The 21,317-nt window shown below is 42.4% G+C and overlaps 1 protein-coding gene across 1 annotated transcript; it reads right to left on the minus strand.

Moving 5' to 3' along the window:
- Positions 1-864: 864 nt before the first annotated feature.
- Positions 865-17,461, minus strand: homer1 (homer scaffolding protein 1). Its single transcript, XM_004074649.4, has 9 exons — positions 16,370-17,461; positions 7,654-7,810; positions 6,738-6,869; positions 6,568-6,660; positions 4,648-4,790; positions 4,251-4,410; positions 4,066-4,176; positions 3,903-3,983; positions 865-2,009 (listed from the first exon to the last, which is right to left on the minus strand). The coding sequence occupies exons 1-9, from the start codon at positions 16,372-16,374 to the stop codon at positions 1,821-1,823; spliced, it is 1,071 nt and encodes a 356-aa protein (XP_004074697.1). The 5' UTR covers positions 16,375-17,461; the 3' UTR covers positions 865-1,820.
- Positions 17,462-21,317: the final 3,856 nt, after the last annotated feature.

Consider the following 21,317-nt stretch of genomic DNA (forward strand, 5'->3'; position numbering starts at 1 on the left):
TTCTGTAGTGCAGGTTGTGTGAATTCCGACCAATCCCTGCTTGATGACATCATTTAGTTCCAACATGGTGGTGTCCGTGTATCGACTGAATTGGCCTCATTTAGTTAGAGCAGGAAGTAAACCATTTTCTGTGGATGACATCACACTCACTCACTCCAGCTCTCACATACTGTCAATGGGTGAGGCAGCGTCAACTCCACCCATCAGCAGGTGACGTTTTTTGGTGGGGGCACGAAGGAGCACCAATTAGTGTGATGTCATCCATAGAATTCACTTCCAACCAAATGAAGTCGGGGATACGGACGGACGCTGTCATGTTGGAGCCAGAAATCGGCAGAAAGCATCGATTGGTTTGAGTCATCGTTTCTATGCCAACCACTCTCGCCAATCAGGAGTGAGCTTGTTGGAAGGCCACACCCCTACCTTTTAAAGGCGGGCTAGACACAATTTGTCAAGCGTTTTGAGCAAAGGATGTGAGCAATTAGAGGCCTCTGATTGGTCAGTTTCTAACTTGGATAACAAACTACAGAAAAAAACATGAAGGAAAAAAAGGCTATCAGAGGCAGAACGCTTATTCTGACCAACAGAAGGAATCTTTCTCCATAGAAGTCTATGGGATTTATGGGAACCAGCAAGTACTTCCTGTTTGGAACACCAGAGGGAAGGGGTCACTCAGTCCAGTTCTCATATACAGTCAATAAACGCATCAAGACTTTGCCTTTGTGTCTTAAGAATTTTTAAAAGAGTTTAGAACATATTATGATTAATATTATGGCTTAAATTTGTGCAGATTTCTCCTTCATCTTGACGAAGTTGGGCAGAGTGAACCTCCTGATGGAGACGCAAAAACAGAACAGACTTTGCTCCGGTGATTGGATTTGTTTTACTATAAATCAAAATGACATTTTGTGTTTTGAAGCATGTGATTGAATCAACATTAGAACGTTCAACCCATACCTTTTCAGCAGGAAAATGTCCCCCCGTGAGTCCCGACCACCACCGAGCCCTTGAGGCGTGTTCTTCCGGCTGTAGCAGTTTGTTTGTTTTTGGCAACAGTTACTCCCACAAAAAAGTACCGCTAGTTAGCTAGCATTGATGCATCTTTGTGCCAAAGGCAACGTCAGTAAGAGTTGAGATCTGTACAGGAAAAGACCATTTGGCAAAAGACAAAAAAAAAAAAAGAAAGATTCTCGTACCGCCGCTTTCTCGTAACAAAGACATCGCCCGTTTTTCCATCTGACGGCCGCCTAGCCGGAAAAAGAACGAGGTAAAAATAAAGTTATCTCGATTGACGATAATTTAAGAAAAAAAAAAAATTTTTTTAACAAAAAGAATTCAGTCGTGGAAATTCAAGTCGAGAAGAAAAGCAGACATCTGATTCGTCCACACACAACTGGAGTATAAAAGGTTTGTTTAAATAAACGTATTGAAAGAAAAGCGGCTGAATTAAGCTCCACCTCTTTTCGTTTCTGCGAGGGCGGAGCCATCTATACCTGAAGGTGAAAAGGGTTTTAAAGTGATGTTTTTCGTATTGCTCATATACTGAATGTAGGAGACGTGGCAGTCCCCCCCCCCCCAATAGTTCGCTGTTTCCGTGACAACTGAATGGAGGGAGCGATGAGATGGGGGTCCAGAGTGGAGCAAGGGGGGGAAGGCTTCCCCTTGGCTGCTTGTAAACAATCCGTGTGTACCGCTGATGCGTGGGGTCGCATGTAAACTCTGACACGTGACAAATGAAAAAATTCAAGTCGTGGCGTGATGCCGGTACCGACGTGCAGAACGGTGCAAGTGCTGTGCCGTGGGGAGGGGGCGGACTCTTCCTAGCTGCCCTCGATCAGCTTGACCAGCGTGTCGCGCAGCTCCGTCAGCTCGAAGATCTTGCCGTCCAGCATCTCCAGCAGGGAGCGCAGGTTCTTCCGGTAGGTCTCCCTCTCCAGCTGGATGCCCTCCAGGCGCTGCTCCAGGTCGCTCAGCTGCGCCTCCAGAGTCCGGTTCCTCGCCTCGGTGTCCTGGTGCAGACCGCAAGACGGCAAAGGTAAGAGGCTGCAGAAACACCTCTGTAGATTAGCTGATCCCGATGACATCACTTCAAACCAGCCAATCAGAGTGAACAGAATCGCACAGAAGGTCTGACTAAAATCGTCATTCTATCTTTCTGAAAACGGAAGAAGAAAAAAATCTAAAAACAATAAAGGCCAAACACTAGAAAAAGATAAACTGTAGTCTATCTGAAAGCTTCAAAACATAAGGAGCAAAAACCCAACAGGAGCCAAGAAGTCTGAATTCACCCTTCAAAAAAAAAAAGAGAGTTTTGCTACTATTTTAAGAAAGGATTAATGGCCGACAAAGTATGCATTATCACTTTTTAACGCACGCCGTGGACGGAGGACGGTTGCCTCCGCAAAGTGCGTTAAGAGGTGATAATGCATATTTCGAAGGCCGTTAACCCGCTTATACCATGGTCACTTACAAAAGAAATGAAACCCGTTTTTACTCATTAATTCTTGCTTTTTTCCAATTTGGATCGCTTTTCTCACAAAAAGTGGACTATTTGTTACCCGCCGCACCACGTAATAAATAGTCGGCTTCGCGCCGCATCACCGCTGCAGTCAAGACTCAGCAATATAAAGCAATATATGTATATATGTACTGATCTATCCGATGGGGGAGAAATTTCTCCTCTTTGTCCAGATGATGAAGCAAAAGGTTGTTTTAAAGAAGCGGGCGCAGTGATACAAAACATTTAAGCTAGGTGACCGGAACTTCTTTTTCACCGTGTTATCAGGTTTTAATGCACACCCAGCAGCCAATCAGAATCGAGTATTCACCCGGACCATGGTATAATAAATAATAATGAACTGTTTTTTCAAATATAAAATAGTATTTTCACGGACAGGCCTGAGCGATTTTTTTATTTAGCCTCTAGTTTTCTTTTAATTTTGACTTTTGAGGATAAAGTTTTTCTTCACCCTCAGTTAAAAAAAACTTATTGAAACTTTATTTCTTCACTAGATTTCATGCATGAAGCGTTCAAATGTGATCTATTTTTTTGTCAAAGTGGAAGCTAAAAGAATCAGACGCCAACTTCAGCCTCGACTGACTTTTAAGGTGCGACAAATTAAAATAAGTGGTCACTAATAATGGTATTTTCTAAATCTAATAGTGAAGGTGAATCCACCATTTGAACACCTTTATTAGCAGCATCCTTGCAGCATTAAACAGCCGGTTGGTGAATATTCTGCTTTGCTATTATGGTCTGTGGGAACAACTGTCAGAACAAATTCATGTTTGGAGTAAAATGTTTTTTGTCTGTTAAATGCAGTTTACTTTTATTTTGAAGTGGAAGTCTCTTCTTCTGTTTTCCCTGTTTTCTGCCAAAACTAACTTTCCAAATACATCTTTTTTTGTTGTAAATTTTGTTAGCGGCCGCTGCAGCTGCTTTAAGAAAGCAGCGGATGGATTTTAGTCACATGACAGAGCGACTTGACATGCGCCAAGAAAGAGTCAAGCGGGCTGAAGAGAATATAATAGTTTTTCAAAATAAAACTCCCTTCAGAATCAGATTCTAAATAATACGGAAACATTGAAGCGGCCCGGTACCACCACGTACTCATCCACAGCCTGGGGGTTGGGGACACATCCTGAGCCCGTTTGCCCAACATTCACTTCCAGAAATCAGTCAGATTTGGTTTGATTGCTGATAAAAGACTGAGTGAAGAATGTTTGAGAGTTTCTGCTGGAAGGCATAGCTCTGTGGTAAATGTGCTTTAGCCTTAGCTTAGCTCCTGTTTCTGAATCACAAACCCCACCAGAACAGGCTCGATTTGGACATCTCTCCACTCTTGGTTCTGAATTCTGCTGCAGTGACGGACGTCCCGGTTCTGAGTCGTCTTCATTCTCACCTCCAGCTTCTGCAGGAGCGAGTCCTTCTGAAACTTGAACTCGTTGGCACTCTCCACCTCTGCTTTCAGTCTCTCCAGCTCCTGAGAAGAGAGGATGAGATGACGGGTTGAATGTTTGGTCTTTCTCCTGAGCGCGGTTCACCTCGCCGCTCCTCCTCCGTACCTCCTCTTTGGCCCTCAAAGCCGCCTCCAGCTCCTCTATCGTTCTGTTGAGCTCCGTCTTCTGGGTTTTGATCACCGTGGTTTGGACGCTCACGCACTCCAGCTCGGTCACCTGACGACCGAAACAAACGATTGGCGAAACGAACGATAGTCTCCAAACGCATTGTGCGAGGGGTGGAGCCGTACCCGTTTGTGTAGCCGCTCTGCCTCCTCCTGATAGGCCGCCAGCTGCTGCTTCCACTGCTTGACGTTGGCCGTGGACTCCAGCAGAGCCGCCGTCAGCTTGGCGTTGTTGCCCTTCAGCGCCGCGAGCTCCGCCTCCCAGTGTTTGTTGATGCTGGATGAACTGCAGAGGCGAGTTTTTCATCGTCATCAAGAGGGAAAAAAAGACATTTCTAAAGGGAATGAAGCCAAAATAAAAATGAAAACTGATCCTTTTGAACATAAAAGCTGACAGCTTAAACAGATTCTCTTCTGGAAATGGTCTCCATGGCAACGTAACTTTTACATGCAGATCACTGTGACCAAATTCACACTGAGAATGAGTTTGCAGTGGAAATGAGGACAGAAACTGTTGGATCACCTGTGAGAGAAGGGCAGTGCATTCTGGGAGGGCTCTGCCCGTGTGTCGGCGTGCTGGTTGGCGTCTGCGGCGAGTCTGTCGTCGGCTGTACCGTTGACGCTCTCAGAGGTCAGAGGCGACTGCAGGTCAGCTGGTGCCGACTCCTGAGTGAAAACACAGAAAAAAGGCGGCTTTTTCTTCCAGATGACTCTTAGATTAGCCTCATAATCTGAGATTATACAGAGAAGATGTCGTTTTGGAGGATTTTACTATAGAAATGATCAGAACTACGGCGATTCTCAGTACATCAAGAGAACCTGCAGATCCTTTCAGACTTGACTGATGATTGATAATTGACTGATTGCTATAATTCATGACACGGGGGTTAAAACTTAAAGACATTAAAAAACCAAAGCAGTTAAAGTTAAATTTAAAAAAAAAAAAAAAGCTTTTTATGTGCAAAACACTACAGTTAAACACTACAATACCCACAAGTCTTAGCAGCAGACAGCTGGGCAAGGAGCAGCTGAAGCTTTTCATTTATTTAGCTGCTTTTTTTTTTTTTTTGTTTCATTTTGGGTAGCAGCAATTAACAGCAGCCAAAACATAAAAATGTAAAATAAAACGTTGAGAAAAACAGTGGCTGAGTTTGAACAAAAAAAAGACAAATGTCTAAATGTCTTTTCTTTTTTTTTTGCACATATAAAAAGCAGAGCGGCTTTATGCATAAGCAGGTCTGGTTTGATCTCAGAATTATTTCATTTTTCATCAGAACCACAAGAATGTTTGAGAAACGTGATTAAGAAACAAAAAGCTGATCTAAAAACCAAAAAGGCTTCAGAGAAAAGCAGCAGTTTCGAGTTTCCAACCAAACATTTGACATTGGGGAGCTTTGATTTGACTGTTTCTCACATCAAACGGCAGGACGGAGTTCGGCTTGATCGTGACAGGATGATTACCAACATCGGGACGTTTCGGATTGTTTTGGGGCTAAACGACGAAGGAAATGTTAAAATAGGAGGAAAGGAGTCTGAGCTTCACAAAAAACAACCAACGAAGAGAAACTGAAGGAGACAACAGCAGGAGGACACGAGGAGAGTTGGTCATTCACCAGACAGAGGACTTGGAGTCAAAATGTTAGTTTTACAAATGCGATTCTTTTAGATGTTACCTTCTTTCTACAGAATTTGTCGACGGACAAGACATTCCGTTTAACAGCACCACCCTGACCCTGAGGAGAAACAATTACAGAGAGCAAACGTGGGCAAAACGCCCACAAAGGTTTACTTTGAGCAAAACTAAAACCTAGTTTTCTGACAAAAGTAGAAAACTAGAAGGTTCCAGTAAAAAGTCACGCATCTGTGTGGCTAAAAGAAAGAACAGGACTGTCCCAACATTGTAAGGGGAACCTCTGAGGGGGAGGAGGAGTGGTCAGACGAAGCTGAGATTTCATCAGACTGTATATGAGAACTCCTCCGAACAAGAAGTGGCTCCAAGAAGCCAAAATCCCACAGACTTCTATAGAGACATAAACTGCTGTTCCTCAGTTATTCTATCGGTCAGAAGAACCGTTCTGGCTCTGAGGATTACTCTGTAGTTCAAGTTATAAACTGACCAATCAGATGACTCTTCTAAAAAGGAGGCGGAACCTGCTGACCCCCACATTCAATGTTCAAAACGGTTGTCATAGAAACTGACCTATCACTGCTGAATGAGGACGTCTGACGGAATTGACTTTGTTTGGATGGAGCCGGACGTAAGCCGTGTTCTGAGGTTCTAAAACGGATCAGAGAGGATCCGTGTTCGAAACACTTTCTTTCGGCTTTCAGCTGAGTTCAGGAGCGACTGTTGAATATACGGACATGAGAGAATGATGCGGCGCCGCGGCAGCACCAACACCCTTACCTGCCGGTGTGCAGACAGCTAGACGGATGACCCTACCTGAGAGGGAGTGCTGGTGAGCTCCGTCTTCTCCTGAGACTTCTCCTTGGCTAACCGCGCCGCTTCCTTAAACTCGGCGAACTTTTCCGCAAACTGAAAGAGGAGGAGCAGTAGACCCTGAAGCAGGTGACCCCCTGAACCCGGGTGAAAGGTTCCCAAAGGTTTCCCACCTTCGCCAGGTGGCTCTCGCAGGAGAAGCCCAGGCCGTACACGGTGTTGGCCCGGCTGTCGGCCCACTGCCCGAACTTCTGCGACGTCTTTGTGAAGGTCATGTTGGGGGTGATGGTGCTGTTGATGATGGCCTGTGGAGGACGGAGAACACGTTCTCTGGAGGATTGTTCTACCATTTTGACCCATTCCTGCTTTGGCCGCAAAAAGAACAAACTTCAGCATTGAAGTGATGAGAATTTTCATCGCTTCCTGTCTGTAAACTGATCTGAACCACTGACGGTTTTCAACATTTTTCTTCTTCTTCCAAACTTTGTGTAAAAACTCAAAAAACCCTAACTTTCTGTGCAGTTTCCACGGCAACAGGTGGAGAGTATTAACCCTTGTGCTATCTTGTGGGGTCCAGATGACCCCCGGGGTCAGATGACCCCCGGGGTCATCTGGACCCCACAAGATAGCACAAGGTTTAAGTGGGAGGAAGAAACGTCATAAAAAATGTGATTTTTAGGTTATTAACCTTTCTGTTTCTTACAATTCCTAATGCAAAGTTGTCAGAAACAGCAGAATGTTCATTTATTTCACTTATTTTGGAGAGGCTTCATCTATTTAGCAGCAGAGTTTGTGTTATTAATGTATGAAATGCTTCAGCATCCCGACAGCAGAGATTTTCCACGCGTTGGGGTCAAAGTCGACAGTTTTTCTCGGCTTTTGTTGTAACCTCCAACACTTTCCCTGCTGCTGAAAACTGACAGGAGTCTCCTCCCTTTGGTATTTAGAGGGCACAACAAGCCGAGTGATTCACCGTCTGGCATTTTGTCTTAGTGAGCCGACGCTGTTGTCAGGGCGATGGCGTCTCCCCGGCGGAGCCGCAGAACAGCGAGAAGAACAGCTGGAAATTCGGGATCCAATGTCACAAACCTTGGATCCGTCCAGACTGATGATCCGATAGACATTCCTGGTGCTATCGAAGAAGTAGGAGACGGTGACGGCGTGCTTGCTGGTGGGAACCCAGTTCTTCTTGGTGTTTGGATCGATCTGGAAGACGTGGGCCCTGGTGCTGAAGATGGGCTGCTCCCTGTGCAGACAGGAGGGAAGAGCCTTAGAGTCTTAGAAAGGCTTCAACGGAGGAGGAAACCAGGAAGCAGGCTGACCAAAAAATGGATCAATCCAAATATGAAACTAATTATTGTTTACATCAGAGAGTAGGCCTTGGTTTTCAGCCGCCGCACATTTTCAGACCACTCAGAAGAAACTAAATGAGGTTCTTTCTGCTTAAACTCCTACTAAAACATTAAGAAGCAACGTATTTATTTATTTATTATTGGACAAAGAGTCCAATGGTCGACTGGGCAACACATCGTCCCACAACAACGCAGAAAACCTTCTCTCGACGCTTAAAGTCAGATCTGAAATGTTATTTCTTCATTTGGGTTTTCTCTAAAGAAAAAAATGTCAGTTTTTCATTCGTTCTTCCAGTTTCCTCTTAATGTGAGGAAGATAATCATGTCCTCAAAGCTAAGACTCGTCTTTAAGTCCCACTTCTACTGATCAAAAACAGTTTCAAGAAGAACAAGGAGCAACGTTTCACAGAAGAAGGTTAAATATTTCCCAAAACATCCATAATTCACACAGATGCTGTGTTACGGGACGTCTTTGTCTTTCTGCTGCTCCCTTTAAGGGTCTCCACAGCCAATCATCTGCTTCCATCTAACCCTCTCCTCTGCGTCCCCCTCGTTCACACCCCCCTCTCTACACCAGCAACCTCCTCTGTCCTGGTAGCTCCAACCTCAGCATCCTTTTCCCAACATCATCGCTGCTCCTCCTCTAAAACCATCTCCACCTGCTAGGGGTGTTGGAAAAAAATGGTTTCAGGGATACATTGCAATAGTTCATTTGGTGATACTTGTATTGATTCAAAATGCTGTCAGGATGATATTTATGTAATGATTTATGAGTGTCCTTCAGCGTCTGACTCTTTGTTTCTCAATGAAACCTCCGACTGCTAGTTGGCAGCACCGCCCACTGTGCAGCTCTTTGAGCAGCTCTAGACGCAAAAAAACCACAACATCTCAGCCAGAAGCGGTCGTCATGAGACATTGACTACTTAGATTTTACTTAGTATGGGCACCGAGCCGAAACTCTGTGCCATGTTGCATCCAGTATCATGTAAAAACACGCATTGCGGTGCTTTGTAGCTCAGATGAAGAACGGATTGTACCGGATCTCCAGAAGAAGAACAAAAAGTCAGCCCGTCATGTTCTTCAACAAACTACCAGATCTTGTGGCTCAAATGCAAAGAAACATGCAAACGTGGCAGATAATTACTCAGATCCATCAGTTAATCCAAATGCACATGACGGAGTGGCGTCTGCTCTGCTGATGCTTTTGTTACCGTGGTGATACCATCTTATCACCTGTAAAAAGTGTGGGACTGTGCTCAGTTTGAAGGAACTGAAATCATTTCTGCTACCTTTCTTTAAAATACTGGAGTCTCGCAGTTTCACTTAATCTACTTTTCTTCTTGTTTTGCCTCTAGTTTGCATTTAATTGTCTTTTCTGGTCCAAAACTTTTGTCATGAAAATGTGTTTGCCCTCCAGCTTTGGTTCAGGGATCTGACTGAAAGCTTTCCAGGGAATATTTTCTGACTGGTGCTCCCAACTCTCCTCTGAGATTCCTTTGTTCCCATCTCTGGAAATCTCTTTCTTCTTCCTTAATTTAGGAGAGCAGATGTTATTTAAGGAAAGACGCCTGCGTTAGTTAACAGCATGGCTTGAAGACAGAGGAGTCTCAGAGTGAACTTGGAACCGTTGGAGCCGGCTGATTTGGATCCACAGATGCAAACCTCTACATTCATTTTGGTTGGAAATTTTCCTCCATGTTTATGTTTTTTGTACTCAACACCTCTTTAAATGCAATTTATGACACAAAAAGCTCCTTTCAGGTAAGGTGGAACTGATTCCATCCTGAATTTTTACCTTCATTTTGACATAAGTTCACCGTTTATAGGAATTAAAATTTATAAAACCTCTGAGAATGTGTTTTTTTTTGTGTGTTTATATTATTTTTGCTTCAGTACTGACTTGGAAAATACGTGGCACAAACCTATAGAGCTTCTAATTAAACTGCTAAACAATTATCAACTAATGAAATCACTCTGGAATGTGACGATGGTAAAAAAAGCAGTTTGGAGATGAATCATATTGAAGATTATAGATCATATTGAAGTATGTTTAAATATCAATGAGCTCAGTCTGTTTTAGTCTTATCAGAATTCTTAACACGGGTTCATGTATCTAAATATCAAAACTTATTTTTTCTTCATTTATAAGTATTATACATCCATATCATCCGTGATAAAAAAAAATGTTAAGAATTTAAGTCAAACTTTTTTTTCTTGAAGGAGCAAAAATATTCTTTTTTCAGCCATAATAATGAAATGTGTCCAAATGGCAAAAGTTTACCTTTAGAAATGATCACTATATGCAGAATAACTAATGATAATAACTTATTTGTGAATGATGGTAAGCAGCATTAAACAATCGTTTCTCAGAAAACACGTTGAAAGGAATGAGGTCTGGAATATTCCCTCCATGACTAAAGCAGAACTAAAACGGGGACTTTTATTTTAAAAGAAGTAGTACGAGCGCTAAAGCCATAAAAAACACAATAACATACTTTTTAAAATGTGTTTTCTTTACATATAAATCTGTAATATTGATAAGAACTCTTAAAACTGCTGAGGTGGATTGTTTTAAAGGTGAAGTTCTGATGACATCAACCTGCAGACTGAGAACATCATGGCTGTTTTTTGCTAAACTTTGTCATTCTCACTAACGTTGCGTATCTTCTCTTGCTCCTGTGCTCTTCCTGCTTGGTTAACCTTCTCCTCAGACCAGCGAGCATGCTGGGTAACTGCTCTGTTTGCAGCTTTGGGTTGCTCCGCTGCTGCAGAACAGGGAGGTGAGAAACGTCGGCTGGAGCGGCGTGGATGAAAATCTGGCCACGTGCCGTGTGCCTCCCCCTTCTCCCTCCCTCCCTCCGTCCGTCCGTGAGTGAGTGAGTGGGCCCATAATCCCCCTTCACAATGAAGCTCAGTGTTGCATTCAAGTCTCAATGACAAGTGCTTTAACAGGAATCCGAGCGCAGATGTTATCGGCTCAGCAGTTCCCCGCGTACAGACGGCGAGGCATTCACAGAAAATCCACACAGACGCAGCGGACAAACAAACAATCTACTGTTCCAGAAAAAAATACACTATCCTGCTTTTAGATTAATTAAAGCTAAAACAAATACCTTATTTCCGGACTATAAGTCGCCCTTTTTTTCGTAGTTTGGCAAGGGGTGCGACTTATACTCCGCAGCGACTTATGTTAGAACTAAATTGAAATAAATACATTGTTAACCCTCCTGTTGTGTTCATTTGTGAGGAACAGAGATGATGTTCCTGGGTCAATTTGATGTATGAGGTATGTTAAGTGTTAAGAGTATGTTAAGTCACTCAGAGAATCAGCAAACTTTTTTTTACAGTAAGATCTTGAAGGCTAACAACATAATATTCTATTTTCCAATAATTTCATAGATTCAGAAATGCAATAAAAATGACAACTGTTTCTACAAATACAGGATGAAAACAGAGTTTTAGTTAGCCAATGATGCTTCATGAAAGGAATAAATAAATATGAGAAAGAATTACTGTGAAATTATGAGATAAACAGTCTGCTATGATTGTGTCATAGGAAGTTGTGAAAGTTATTAGTTCTTGGTCTCAGATTTTGTCAAATAAATTTTCCGTCAAAATGCGACTTATCTGTGTTTTTTTCTACTTTATAATGCATTTTTGGGCTGGTGCGACTTATACTCCGGAGCGACTTATAGTCCGGAAAATACAGTACTTTTTTCTTCATTTACTCTGGGTCCTAAAACACAAAGGAAAAGGTGAAGCAATTGACCTCCATTCTTCCTTAAAAGGTTCACAGTCAAGTTTTAATGATAAAGAATGCTTAAACAGATGTATATTTTCTAATTACATACTAGTTGGTCTTATTATTTATTATTTACCTAAAAGCTGTCTGCTTTAAAGCTAAAGGACTAAAATAGGCCAATACACTTTCATTTGATTACAATTTTCCAAATTATTTTACACATTTAACAACAGTTTTTAGTCTAATGCTTACTTTAACATTTAATTTGACTTTGGTCATGTGAGGGGAGGGGGGGGGGTTCAAACAGAATTAGTTGGAGAACTTCCTGAAACGATGAAAAACCGTTCCGACCCACAACTGTAACCTCTGCAGGTCGGTTCAGAAAAGCTTCTTTCTGTTGGATTTTTAAATTTCAAATGAGTGAACATTGGAAAAGGTTCAGCTTAGTTAACTTGTAAACATATCATTTATTTAGAAAATGCTATCATGAACACCTGTTATGATAAATGTTTTTTTTTAATAAAACTTTTTAGTTTTACCTAACATTAAGGACTACATACCAGGATACAATCCTTTGGCAGTAACTCCCGTTGCAAAAGCAAAGGAATGCCACATTAATAACTTAGCTGCTGCTGTGTCGCCGTGGCAACAGCTCATGTGACCCAGGCCTGAGCGTGAGCCGCCGACATCCTCTCCTCCTCCTTCCCAAGTGTCGCGCTGCCCAATCCCATCCCAGTGTCTGACAGAGCAAAGCCTCTGATCTGGACGACGGTCTGCTGCAGAGCGGAGCGACCGCTATGAAAAGCTGCCCCCACGATGAGGGGCAAGTTCCCAGGGTTACCCAAAATGTTGGCTCACATGTTTCAGATAGTTTAAATTCGGAATTTTCCTGGACAATTCCAAACACACAATTTTTGGATCTGCTGAAACAGATTTTTTCCATGTTTGTCTAGGGCTGAGACGATTACCGCATCACCAAACGTTTTTTTTTTTTTAAGTTCTGCATATGATGTGTGATTGGAACTATAATAAACAATAAAACACATTCATCTTTGCTGATAATTTACTTTTTCTGCTAGTCCTGTGTTCAGACTTCAAGGGGTTCTGGGGGAAACTTTTTATTACTGTTCTCCTTCACTCCCTCTACTCACACACACATGCGTGCGGTTTCAGAAGCACACACATATCCTCATTCTACAACAGAAGTTTCTGTCTCGCGAGGAAATACGACAAATTTACTACATTCTAATTATTCATTTCTGTTGTATTCATTTCCATTACAAGCTGCGTGCGTTCTTGAGTGCACGACACGGCCGCCCGCCGAAGGATTTTGTGTTGGTGTCAGTTTATTACTGTTCTGTAACACCAAACACGAACATGCACTGTTAGAGTGCGATGAATATCACTACATGTTTTGTTTGGGAACTATTTTGTGCAGCGCAAAGTAACATGTCTGTATAAACAAAGGCGGAGCCTCCTGCCCCTGCCCCAGATAGGTAGTCGTTAGTTGTTACTGTTATTTGTTAATAAAGAATACTCTAATTGTTAACCACGAAACAGCGCCCCCTGCTGGTTCATCACCACGGTGATTAAAAATCCCACACCGTCACAGTTTTATGTTTGTCAACAAACTATAAATAATCGCATGCACACACCTACTTGAGCTCCAATAAAAACTTTTATTTTCTGGAAAGAAAGAAAAATATATTTTTGGAGAAATAAAGTCAATGGAGGACGTATCCTAAGAAATTTAAGCAGAAAATGGCAAAATCTTTAGTGTTTCTTTATTCAATTCATTGTGAATCAGGAGCAGACAAAAAGATGCTGCTTCAGAAAGATTGTATTTGTGACGTAGGAAATACGCTGGGCGGGTAACAGGCACCCTGCTCCGCCCCATTCTGAATGTAAACAAAGGGATGATGGGGAATGAGCGGAGGTCCACTTCCACGCTAACAGTCTTGCACACAACTCAGAGGTGAATTTCTAATGAACTGCTGCTGCTCTGCAGAAACTACATCCTGAAAAAACAAGCAAAGTTTTGGGCTAAAAATGGCATCATATACGGTTAAAAGGCTTTGAAAATAGATCAGATGATGATCGGAGTGGGACTTTAAAGGAGATGGAAGGTTCTGCTGCGTCAGGACAGGTTAGCCCAATCTTCTCCAGCATCCTTCAAAAGTTAAAACCTAACAGTTTTCCAGAGAAAAACTTTCAAAAAAACTTTCCAGATTATCAGACCCAGTAGCACAAAGGAAACATCATGACGGTGCGATCACGTGTGGGTGGATGTGCTCACCGTCTGTGCTTCAGGAATTAATGCTCGCCCGAATTCTAACCACTGGCCTTAAGAATGACTGAGGATGATGAGGTTGGCAGTTCACGCCCCTCCTCCTCCTTCTTCAACCACAATATGACAACAAACTGATCACATGCTCCCTCATCTGGAATAAGAACTAGGTCACGCTTGTCTTCATCAGGAGAATCTCCATACATCTGCAGGTTCAGCTGCGAGCGGCGCACCAGCCAAGCCCCGCCCACTTAAAAAGACTTATCTCTGGCAGCGCTAAATTACAAGGACTGCTTCGACAGCGGCCCGTCAGCTGGACAGACGGCTGCTTTCAGTCCAGCGACAGTAGCCTACTTCATTACCACCTAATCTGTGGGCATCTGTAATCTTAAAACTCTGAACACAGACGCTGTGAGGGATCTAATGTTCACCAGCTCATGTCGACCGCAGAGACGCCCGGCACATGACGTCTGATATTACAACTAGAGTGCATTTTTGCCCTTTTCTTTTTTAATGAATAAATGAAGTAAAATAAATATTACGACCACTAGATTCAAATACATATTATGAAATATGTTTTGACAATATACTTTTTAACTTTCAAAATGTTAATCCAAAATTGTTTGCTGATACTTTCTTCCAAATTCATTAAAGGGTTTTGTTTATAATTATAAACGCCACATTGATAATAACTTATAGAATATTTTAAATCGTTTATCCACAACTTTTCCTTGTCAGGTCATTTTTTTATTTATTTGTTTTAGACTCTAAAACTCAAGAGAATACAGATTTTTTTTAAAGTTTCTATAAAAATTGACAAAGCCTTTTGGTGAAACATCTTCAACTTTAAAAACCAAGTCCAGATGACAACCTTTAAACCCACGATGATGGAATCAACCTGGATGAATGAGAGTCTTCAAATCTTCATAGACATATTTCTATAAAAAGGATTCCAGGTTATGAGAAGGAAGCTTTTTTTTTTTAAACACAACTAGTGTTTTAAACTGAATAAAGCCTCTAAAAAGTGACAAATGCTAAAGCTTACATTGTAAACTAACAGCAGTATGGAGTACTTTGAATAAAATTACATAGACATCACTGTTTGGATTTTCTGAATCTTGTAAGAATCCAAACTCTCAAACCATTCAAAACTTAAAGCAATTTATTTTTCTTTATTCTTTTTAGTATGGGATATTTACAATGTAATAAATATTTTGAGATTCCATAAAAACCTCAAAAATGTGAACAAGAATTTTCTGTGTTTGTAATTTGCAGATATTTAGATGCTTTCTGTTTAGAATGCATCACGCAGGAATAAAGTTTTGTTTAAACCGCTTATTGAATACCGTTTTTTGTAATAAATACTCAGAGGAACACTTTATGGATACATTTGAGATATAAGAAAAGACATATTATTACAAAAAAAAAACTAGAAAACAAAGGAATAAGTGACTATGACCTTGCATTCTGTCAATGGTTTCCATAATATTTGTTCTTAAGTTTCAAGGCAACAGATATTGATCAGTTTTGTTTCTTTTTAAGCTTTTTTTTATATTATGAAACTCCCAAGACAGACAACTTCTCAACATCCCAAAACATTGTGTAGAAATGGCTATAATCAGTAAAATAAAGCGTCTATTTATCCTTCATAATTAATAAATAATTACATTGAAATGTAGAAATATTACCAACAAGTTCCTTTTACCAAAGGAGCCATACTTTAACTTGAGAAGATTTTCACATTGGTCTCTACTTTGTTGGGACATATGTCCAATTCTTCTTTCTGTTTGACCATTGATTTTGCACATTGTAAACATTTTTTTCATTGTTTTAAAGACTGTAAACAATCTGGTGCTAAATGAAATTATTCCCTAATTTTTGTCTGATTCTATAAAGTTCTGGCATAAATCTGACTTTATTCAATGCTTATTTTACCAGGTACTGCAGTCCTTATTACTTCATTATTTTGAAATTCAGCTTGTTTGATTTACTTTATCAGCCTATAGTCACAGAACTATTTAGTGTGACTGCATAAAATAGAAGAAATATAGTTGCCAAAGGAGAAAATAGATGAGCTCCTCCTAATGACTGACACTGATTTCTAATTTTTTTTTCATAAAATCTTTAAATTTAAAAGGAGCTTTTGGAAAAAATAATTCATTTTTGGATTTTCAATAGTAAAATCTGGAACATTATCATTTATTTTGACGATATTGGTCGCAGTTTTTCGTGTCCTGGAAGGACTGAGGCGCTTCCGTTAGCAGGGGGCAGCTAGCTAAGCTGCGGGACTGACGGATGGTAGAGAGACGCCGGTCCGCTCAGCCCCACAACCCCGCAGAAAACGCAAGTCAAACAGAAGTGTGTGTGTGGGGGACGGGAACGAGAGTCCCAGCTTTCACCGAGACTCCAGCCGGCTACACATACCCCATTTTTGTTAGATTCCGGTGCCGAGTTGAGTCGAAGAACGATCCCGTCGCTCTGGCAGGACTCAGGCTAGCCGCTGCCGCTTGATCCGCTGTCCCTAAATAAAGCTGCTCTGAGGTCCCGACCGGCGGAGCCACTCCGCTGTCTCAGTCCGACATGGCTCGGTGTGCTCTTATGTCCTCGGGTGCTTGGTTTGGGCCGGCTCGGTCGGAACAAAACGAGTCGGTGCAGGCATGGTGATGACAGAAAAACAGCAGCGCGCGCGCGCTCGATGCTACAACAACCGTTAGCCAAATAAAGCCCAACTCATCATCAGTTATGCGGGATTATCGGGCTAAACTCGGGACTAAACTGACAGCAGAGGGAGACTGATTTACAGTACAATTAAGAGCCAGATGTTTAAATCCGGGAGGAGAATCCGAGGGGAATGTTCTTTGTTTGTTTTGACAGAGAAAGTATTCAAAAAAGAAGCTAACGTAACTACTATTCGAAGTTAGCTTAAGGCTTAATCAAAAATAACCTTTGGTCAAATTTGACAAAATATGTAAATTATTAAAGAGTAATTTTACACGATTTTGTGAATTTCAACAACACAAAAAATCGATTCATAAATCCCAGCTTTGGCCACACGATTCTCAATTTACCGTAAATAAAAAATAAAGTCCATCCACGGATTGATTTTAGAGAGTTTTACCGCCGCAGATGATGCGTTTAAAGCCGCTCGGACATCTTTTGTCCAGACGTCGCCTCATCTCCGCTCCTTGTGGATAAAACACTTGATGTACACTCCAGGTTTATCATCACGTACCATCCTCCGCCTCCTCCTCCAAGATTACAGCAGCTCAGCCTCACCGTCGACGGTGCCCGGGAAAATACGGGCTTCTGCTGATGTGCTTTAAAAGCCAGTAAAAAACAAACGTGATATATTTTTTTAATTCTCAAGTTTTCTCCCTCCAAAACCCGGTTTCGAGTGTAGTGAAATGGGGATGCTCCATCGGCCGGCGCATCCTCTTTAGCATCCACCCCTGTGCCCTCTGTCAGACCCTCATCTCACTCAAGAGCACAAGCTCCTTCCGACGAGGCGCCTGCCGGAGCGGCAAGGCCGTGACGTCATCACGCTGCATTCACAGGCAGAACAGTGAAACTTTCGACATTTTTTAAAATTAAATGTTTTTAAATTATTCAATTTGTAAAATATTCAATTTATAAAATATGTATTCCGTATAACAAATTTCCCCCCAATAATCAAGTTTATATATATTAAAAGAGAGGTCTGAGGTCTTTCCAGGTATCTGTTGTAGCCAATCCTCCAGCTTGGGGGTTACTGCCCCGAGTGCTCCAATTATCACAGGCACCACTGTCACCTTCACTTTCCAGGCTTTCTCCAGTTCTTCTCTGAGTCCCTGGTATTTCTCCAGTTTCTCATGTTCCTTCTTCCTGATGTTCCCATCGCTTGTCACTGCCACATCCACCACAACGGCTTTCCTCGGTTCTTTATCCACCACTACAATGTCTGGTACGTTCGCCATTACCATCGTATCAGTCTGGATCTGGAAGTCCCATTCTCTACCACTTTCGGAGGTGTTTCCCATTTTGACCTTGGGGTTTCCAGTCCATATTCTGCACACATGTTCCTGTATATTATTCCAGCCACTTGATTGTGGCGCTCCATGTATGCTTTCCCTGCCAGCATCTTACACCCTGCAGTTATGTGCTGGATTGTTTCAGGCGCCTCTTTGCACAGCCTACACCTTGGGTCTTGTCTGGTGTGGTAGATCTACACCTTGGGTCTTGTCTGGTGTGGTAGATCTACACCTTGGGTCTTGTCTGGTGTGGTAGATCTACACCTTGGGTCTTGTCTGGTGTGGTAGATCTACACCTTGGGTCTTGTCTGGTGTGGTAGATCTACACCTTGGGTCTTGTCTGGTGTGGTAGATCTGAGCCTCTATTGCTCTGGTGCTCAGGGGCCTCATTTATAAAGGTTGCGTACGCACAAAAGAAGGCGTACGCCACTCTCTACGCAATAGTTGAGATTTATAAAAAGCAAACTTGACGGGAAAATGTGCGGTCCTTCACGCAAGCTCTGACCCAGCCAGGCGTACGCACAAAAAACGGGTGAAATGAGAAACGGCGACACCGTCGGCAGATGGAAGAAACACGTGAAAGTGAAAATGACAATACTGCCTCTCAGAAATAACATGAAGACTTCACAAAGCAAGTATTACAATTAACAGCCTACACGAACACGTTTGACCGATCAGCAGTGAAACAAATAAAAAAATCAAACGAAAATTACAACAGAAATTCAAATGAACACATATTTGCAAAAAGAAAAGTGAAACATGTTCTGCAATATTGGCATGTTGTGCAATTCATCCTCATAAATAATATAAATAATATAGTTAACAGAACGAAATAATCTACACAACTGATATTCCCGTCAATGTGTCCGTCTGGCGGAGCAGAGGAGCAATCAGACAGACAGATGGATAGATAGAGAGAGATGCATTAATTCTCCACTGGGGAAAGTTGTTTTCATAGTAAAATATTTCTTCATAAGCTACAGAATTATGGTATTCATGCATATCAGAAAGCAACAAGAAATTACATTTGCGCTGATCAATTTCCCATTTCCACCTCGATTATTACCGACATCTGTAGCTTGTAAGACGTAATTAAATGGATGGAAATAAAATGCCCCATCACAATGCGTAAAATGACGCACAATGGCTGATCTTGCGCTCTTAGAAGATGTGGCAAATGGAAGAATTCGGAGTGAACGCATCTTTAGACAGCAAGGAGACTTGTTGGCAAACGAGGACGAGTGGCTTATGAGCCGGTTCCGACTTCCTCTGCGGGCTTTTGGGGGTGTGTCACCCCGTGCATCTGGCGCGTCGGTGTCCCCCTCCGCCTCAGTCACCACTCCACTTAAAAGGGATTTCCCAATTATTGCCGCCAGTCTCTCATCAGGAGGGGTCAGCTCCGGTGTCCCCCCCGTACACCCGTGTCTGCCACGGGTGTGTGTGTGTGTGGGGGGGGGGGGGGGGGGGGGGATACAGCGCTAGACGTTTTTTTGCTTTGACTTTGATGTCCGACCTTTTCTTTTTTATTTCGGCCACGGTCCGAGGTTGTGAGGCTACAGCATTTTCGGCGTCTGCCGCCGTTTGCCACTCACGTGCCTTTTTGGCATTAGTAATGCCCACACTGTGCCCTCCAAACAACATTATTCTCCTCTTTTCCACCTCGCCAACGATAACTTCTACTTCACATTGAGTGAAGTTACGTTTTTTTGATTTTCTCTCCGTGTATGGCATGGTTTTGCAATCAATGAATATTCATTTGTGGGCGTTTCACGGACTATTTATGGCAGTAGCGGTTTTAGGCACGGGCCATACGGGCGATCGCCCGGGGCGGAAAAATGACGGAGGGGCGGCGCCAGCGGCTCAGCTCTTGTAAAATACTTTATGCATCACTATTGGTTTACTTATATCACAGAGTTTGTAACAGCCTGAAACCTGGCGGCGCCCCCGCCCCGCAGCTGCGCTCCCTGCTGTCTTTGAGAAGTAGACGCAAATGTGTGTGAGAAGGAGAAGGGAGGGGGCGCGGGGTGAAGGGTGCAGGCTGAGGTGAGCACGGAGCACAAAACGCATGCGCAAACCTGGCTGGATCTTCTTCCAGGGGGGCAACGGTCGCGGGCCGCGGCTCAGTGCTTGATGAAAAAATAAAAATAAAAATTGCGCCGCCATGTAGCGAATTAGCGCCCCTGGGTGCAGCTGCACGCGCTCCTGCTGGAAATGTTTGACGAACGGGAGGGGGGGGGGGCTGCGGGTATAAAAAAATCATGCTTTTTTGGTTATTTCAAATAAAAAATGGGAAAACAAAAAAAAATTCTTCACTTAGATGACAGTTGGTTTAGTCGACAGACTTGATACCTATGTCAGGACATTTATGCTAAATGCAAAAACATCTGAAATATGGAGAAAAAAGGTCAAAGCTGGTGCCCAATTTAGAAAGAAAAGAGAAGAAGAGGAGAAAAGAGACAAAGAAAAGGGTATTATCACATAGCTAGATGCACGTTTTCTAAATTCGAATGCTACCTGCCCTACAACAACAACAACGTTGCAGAGGAAAAATCTCTTGTTTGGTCTATCATGACCAAAACTGAAGTAGGCCCAAATATTGCAAATAACGTCATTTTTAAGATATTTATTCTTAAATGTTTGCTCTGCCTTAACTTGTAACATTAGTTATGATTCGTGTGTCTGTCTGCTCTGCTGTAACACAAAGTTTTTGTTGTGTTTTATTGTTGTATATTAGTTCATAATGTTAAATAAGCTGTGATGGTAGCATGCTGCTGCTGCTGCTGCTGCTGCTGCTGCTGCTGTTAACTTTTCAAAACTCCAGTTGATCAAGTCATACCTGAGATCACCAATGTCTCAGGAGCAACTCACTAACCTGCTGTTAATATCAATCATTCAGGGGGGGAGCAGATTTCATATGATGACGTTATTGACAAGCTTGCATCAGGAAGGCCACAAAGGTTAGGTTTTAGTTAGTGTTTTCTCTTCTTAGTGCTGCAGTTACATTTATTCTAGTGTATTATTAGTGTGATTTGTAGTTTATAATATTTATTTCAGATTGTTTGTGTTTATTAAATATTTCCTAACTGTATTTTCAGTTACAATAAATGGACAAAGTGACTCTATGGGGGGGGGGGGCGCTAGAGGAGGGCCTCGCCCGGGGAGTAATTCAGGGTAGAACCGCCACTGATTTATGGGCAACTATGGGCGTGTGATGAGGCCGCAAAAGCTGCGCAGCATTTAGAATTGGTTGTGATTTATTAAGGGAAAGATGCGTAGGATGTGCGTGCGCACGGTTTTATAACTCCGAATATTTCTGTGCGTACGCACGTCCTATGTTTCATCCGTACGCCACTTCTGACGCAAAT

This window comes from Oryzias latipes, chromosome 12 (genome assembly GCF_002234675.1).
Source record: "Oryzias latipes chromosome 12, ASM223467v1".
Classification (NCBI taxonomy): Eukaryota; Metazoa; Chordata; class Actinopteri; order Beloniformes; family Adrianichthyidae; genus Oryzias; species Oryzias latipes.

Excerpts from the sequence above, each read along its gene's own strand:
- homer1 (XM_004074649.4), bottom strand. Across the intron at positions 6,870-7,653 it reads TCAGTCTGGACGGATCCAAG|GCCATCATCAACAGCACCAT; the intron begins GTTTGTGACATT and ends CGTCCTCCACAG. Across the intron at positions 6,661-6,737 it reads GCGAGAGCCACCTGGCGAAG|TTTGCGGAAAAGTTCGCCGA; the intron begins GTGGGAAACCTT and ends CTCCTCTTTCAG.